Source organism: Benincasa hispida, chromosome 7 (assembly GCF_027475165.1).
Source record: "Benincasa hispida cultivar pf3 chromosome 7, pf3_genome.v1.1, whole genome shotgun sequence".
In the NCBI taxonomy this organism is placed as follows: Eukaryota; Viridiplantae; Streptophyta; class Magnoliopsida; order Cucurbitales; family Cucurbitaceae; genus Benincasa; species Benincasa hispida.
In genome coordinates, this window is record NC_143484.1 from 11,444,723 (window position 1) to 11,448,495 (window position 3,773).

Below are 3,773 nucleotides of genomic sequence, written 5' to 3' on the forward strand. Positions count from 1 at the left end.
GGACATCAAATGAAATCTCATCATGATTATTCAGATGCTTTTAGTTACATTAGATTAGCAACTATGAAGTACAACTACTTCATGTGAGACAAAGATTTCATATCAGATACGTATCGGATCTCGATACTTCCAGATACTTTTCAAATATGTATCTGACACGCGATTTGATGTATCTATTTTTACGCGTATCATTTTTTTTAAAAAAAAAAAGTCAAGCAACTCATCTAATCTTTTTCGATCTAAAACTAAGAAACCTATTTAAAAAGCTCACTACTCGAGTCCAAAACCAAAAGTAAATAAATAAACATAGGACCAAACTCTAGAATTATCTAATCTTCATCTTCACATTTGAGTCTCTAGAAAGTTCACCAAAATATAAACCATTTGGATATCTTCAACAATTCAATGAAAAAGTTCTTCTTTTATCTTCATACTTATCCCTCTAATCTTCTTCTTCTTCTTTGTAATATGAGTCATTTTTCTATTGCATTTTATTAACTATTTTACTTCATCATCTTAGATGTTGCTTTCTTTTGTATTGTATTTCAGTGTTTGTATTCTATTTTGTGCTATTGTTATTAACTTGTATTCTAAATTTATCTATATTCTAGATTTTTTTAAGAAAAAAAAAATATATCTTCAATATATCAGTATCCTCATCTTTTAGAAATATATATAAAAAAAAATGATGTATCTTTAGATGTATCCGTATCTTAATCTTTTAGAAATTATCGAATCGCCGTATCTTATCGTATCCGTATCGTGTAATCGTATCTATGTCTATATTTCATAGATTAGCAACATTAGCAACATATGTGAGTCCCCAAGGAGTCGGCCTTGTTTGATCGGCAAGGAACATGCGTATGTATATCTTTATTACCATTGAAATTAGAATTACAAAGATAATTACACTTGAAATAATAATATGGATCAATAATACACAAGTGAATGAACTATTAATGAAAAATAGAAATTACATAACAAATGAATAAATTGATTTAAGATATAATCATCTTGCACAAAAGTATAGACATCTAATAAAACAAATTAATTTTTTAGTTCACCGCACCACATATATTTCTTATTTGTCCTTCTATCCCAGTGAGAGGTTGAATGTCACCCATTTTTATCATTGCTGTGGCAAAATCTGATTTGAATGCAGCTGGATTCCTACTATACTCTGTGACGATACTATCTGTTGATCCTCCATTGAAGAGAACTTGATCCGTTTCAAGTAATCCTTTCTTTTGCATCAGATTTTTGAAGTAGTTATTGTCAAAGGAATTAGGTGTAACCAAATCAAGTGGTGCCAAATTTCCATTTCCACCAGTTGTAGGACAATTTCTACGACGAGTACTAGCGAATCCCGCATCAATATTACTTTGGTTGTATATCCTATTGCGAAAAAGAAAGCATTGAGCTTGTCCTATGGTGTGAGAACCTGTAGTAGAGTTGGTATCAATTGGATGGACATATAATGTTTACAAGAGAATTAAACAAATATATCGTATTTTACTACCTGACAGTGCAACCATGTCTCTAGCATTGAGACCTTTATTTGCAAAAATGGATATAAGTCTATCAAGGCTTTCTTGGAAGCCTGGTAACTCACTTTCAGCTAGAGTTTTGCTTGCAATGGTAGAATCTCTTCTTCCAAGTTTTACTGTCCAAGATGGACCTCCAACCTATTTTGTAATAACATACAATATTAAAAAAATATATATATTTTGTAACATTTTAATAGGTTATTCATGCACATAGTCAATAAAAAACAAACAAACAAACAAACTCACAGCAAAAGATGCATCTCTTGCAGCCACTGAAAGAATATCTGCACAAGATACAACGCCAGGACATATCTTCTCAACTTCAGTTTTAGCCTTGTGTATCACCCCATAACCTCTTGCAGAGTTTCTGTTTGGAGCTGCATTTTGTTCACCAATCATGGAAGGAGTGTCATCAAGCAATATCGATCCATCACAACCTTGAACGAAACAATCATGGAAATGGAGGCGAATGAGAGAGGCAGCCATTCGACGCTCTTGAGAAACTGCTTGCCTGACAACAGTTCTGATAGTATTGAGTGCAGTGGGACAAGTTTGATCGTAAAATGTGGATGAAAGTTGGGCATCACAAATTATATCAAAAAGCAACAACGACAACGTAGTAACAACGATTACTCGAGACATTGCGATTTCAAAGTGGTCTCACTAGAATGCCTTTGATTTTGTGATGTTGAAAGAGTGAAAAAGGTGATGAAGAGAAATGAAGATGGGAAGAGTGTTATATAGAGAACAACAAATGAAGTTTTTGGCATGGATAAAGAAATAAGCCGCCATGAGACACCAAGTAAGGTTGTCTTTTGAAAAGGTCAACTTTGATGTGTGATTGGATAATATCAAATAGTCAACCAAAAACTGCGCCGGTCAACTTTATTGCAACATCGGAAGCTTCTTGGAATGTCTTTTATTTCATATATCATATTAATTACTTTAATTTTCAATGTTCAAATTAAAAACTCACGTTTAAATTTACTTCTAAATTCTCTTAGTGATTAACTGCCAATAAAAATTAATTAAATCTTAGTTTTTTTTAATGGATCTTCAGTACATGCTGATTAATTATCTTTTTATTATTTTTTAATAGTTTTTATTTTCTGTTTTAGTTCTTGAAATTCAATTTTTTTTTTGTATGTTTTTCGCAATCTTTAAGAATATGTTTTGAAGTCTAAAACAAATTTCAAAAATAAAATCAAATCTTTATAATTAGATTCTATTAGGTAATTATTTTGTTTTTTATTTTTATTTTTTAAAAGTAAATCTATAGACATTACTTCTACTTTCAAATTTTTTTAATTTGTTATCTACTTTTTACTAATTGTTTAATAAACCAAGTTCAAATTTTAAAATTTTAAAAAGTAACTTTTCAAAAATTATTTTTTGAAATTTGACTAAAAATTCAATCATTATACTTAAGAAAGCTGCAAATCAATTAAAAAATAGAAAGAAAATAGGCTTAATTTTAAATAAAAAAAAAAATTAAAAGCAAAAAACGAAATGGTTACAACCTTGATTTTTTGTTATTATTTTTTAAAATTAATTTTATAGACACTACTTCCATTCCAAATTTCTTTCCTTGTATTCTACTTTTACTAATGGTTTAAAATACTATGTGAAAATTATGAAAACTAAAAAAAATAGTTTTCAAAACTTATTTTCAAATAGTTTTCAAATTAAAAAAAAAAATAGTTTTCAAAACTAAAGAAATTCCAAATGTTCAAAGTAAGGAAATTGTATGGCTGGCTATTTATTTAAAGCTTAAATTAAAAAAAATATATAGAGAAATGTTTCACAAATATTCTCTAACTTTAATTATATTTCATAATTAGATTTCTACATTTTATTAAGACAATTTTAATCTTGTGATACGTATTATAAACCTAGATTTCTAGGTCATAACAGAAGTACAAATTTTTGGAAAATTTTAACCTTATGATACATTCTCTCAAATATTAAATTTTTGTATTATTCTATAATTAAAATATTTTTAAAAAATCAAATTGTATTTAATATTAATTATTTTGAGATTTTATCTTTTGAACAATCATTAATTACATTACATATTATAATTAATTATGGATTCTCATTTAATGATTTCTTATTTTATTTATTAACTAATATGACAAATATCCATAAAATTAAGAAATATGATATGTTAATTATGTTTGAGTTTCCTTCTTTACGTGTGACGTTAAGTTCTTTCTTGTATTATTT

At 27.9% G+C, this 3,773-nt stretch overlaps 1 protein-coding gene across 1 annotated transcript; it reads right to left on the reverse strand.

Annotated features, from left to right (window-relative positions):
- Nucleotides 1-837: 837 nt before the first annotated feature.
- Nucleotides 838-2,262, reverse strand: LOC120069282 (lignin-forming anionic peroxidase-like). The gene is made up of 3 exons (XM_039021001.2): nt 1,794-2,262; nt 1,520-1,685; nt 838-1,441 (listed from the first exon to the last, which is right to left on the reverse strand). The coding sequence occupies exons 1-3, from the start codon at nt 2,187-2,189 to the stop codon at nt 1,056-1,058; spliced, it is 948 nt and encodes a 315-aa protein (XP_038876929.1). The 5' UTR covers nt 2,190-2,262; the 3' UTR covers nt 838-1,055.
- Nucleotides 2,263-3,773: the final 1,511 nt, after the last annotated feature.

What these genes read in the sequence shown, in the direction of transcription:
- LOC120069282 (XM_039021001.2), bottom strand. Translation starts at nt 2,189, where the DNA reads ATGTCTCGAGTAATCGTTGTTACTACGTTGTCGTTGTTGCTTTTTGAT. An exon ending in CAAGAGATGCATCTTTTGCT is followed by an intron (nt 1,686 to 1,793) that starts GTGAGTTTGTTT and finishes ATTACAAAATAG; the next exon opens with GTTGGAGGTCCATCTTGGAC. An exon ending in AGACATGGTTGCACTGTCAG is followed by an intron (nt 1,442 to 1,519) that starts GTAGTAAAATAC and finishes ACTCTACTACAG; the next exon opens with GTTCTCACACCATAGGACAA.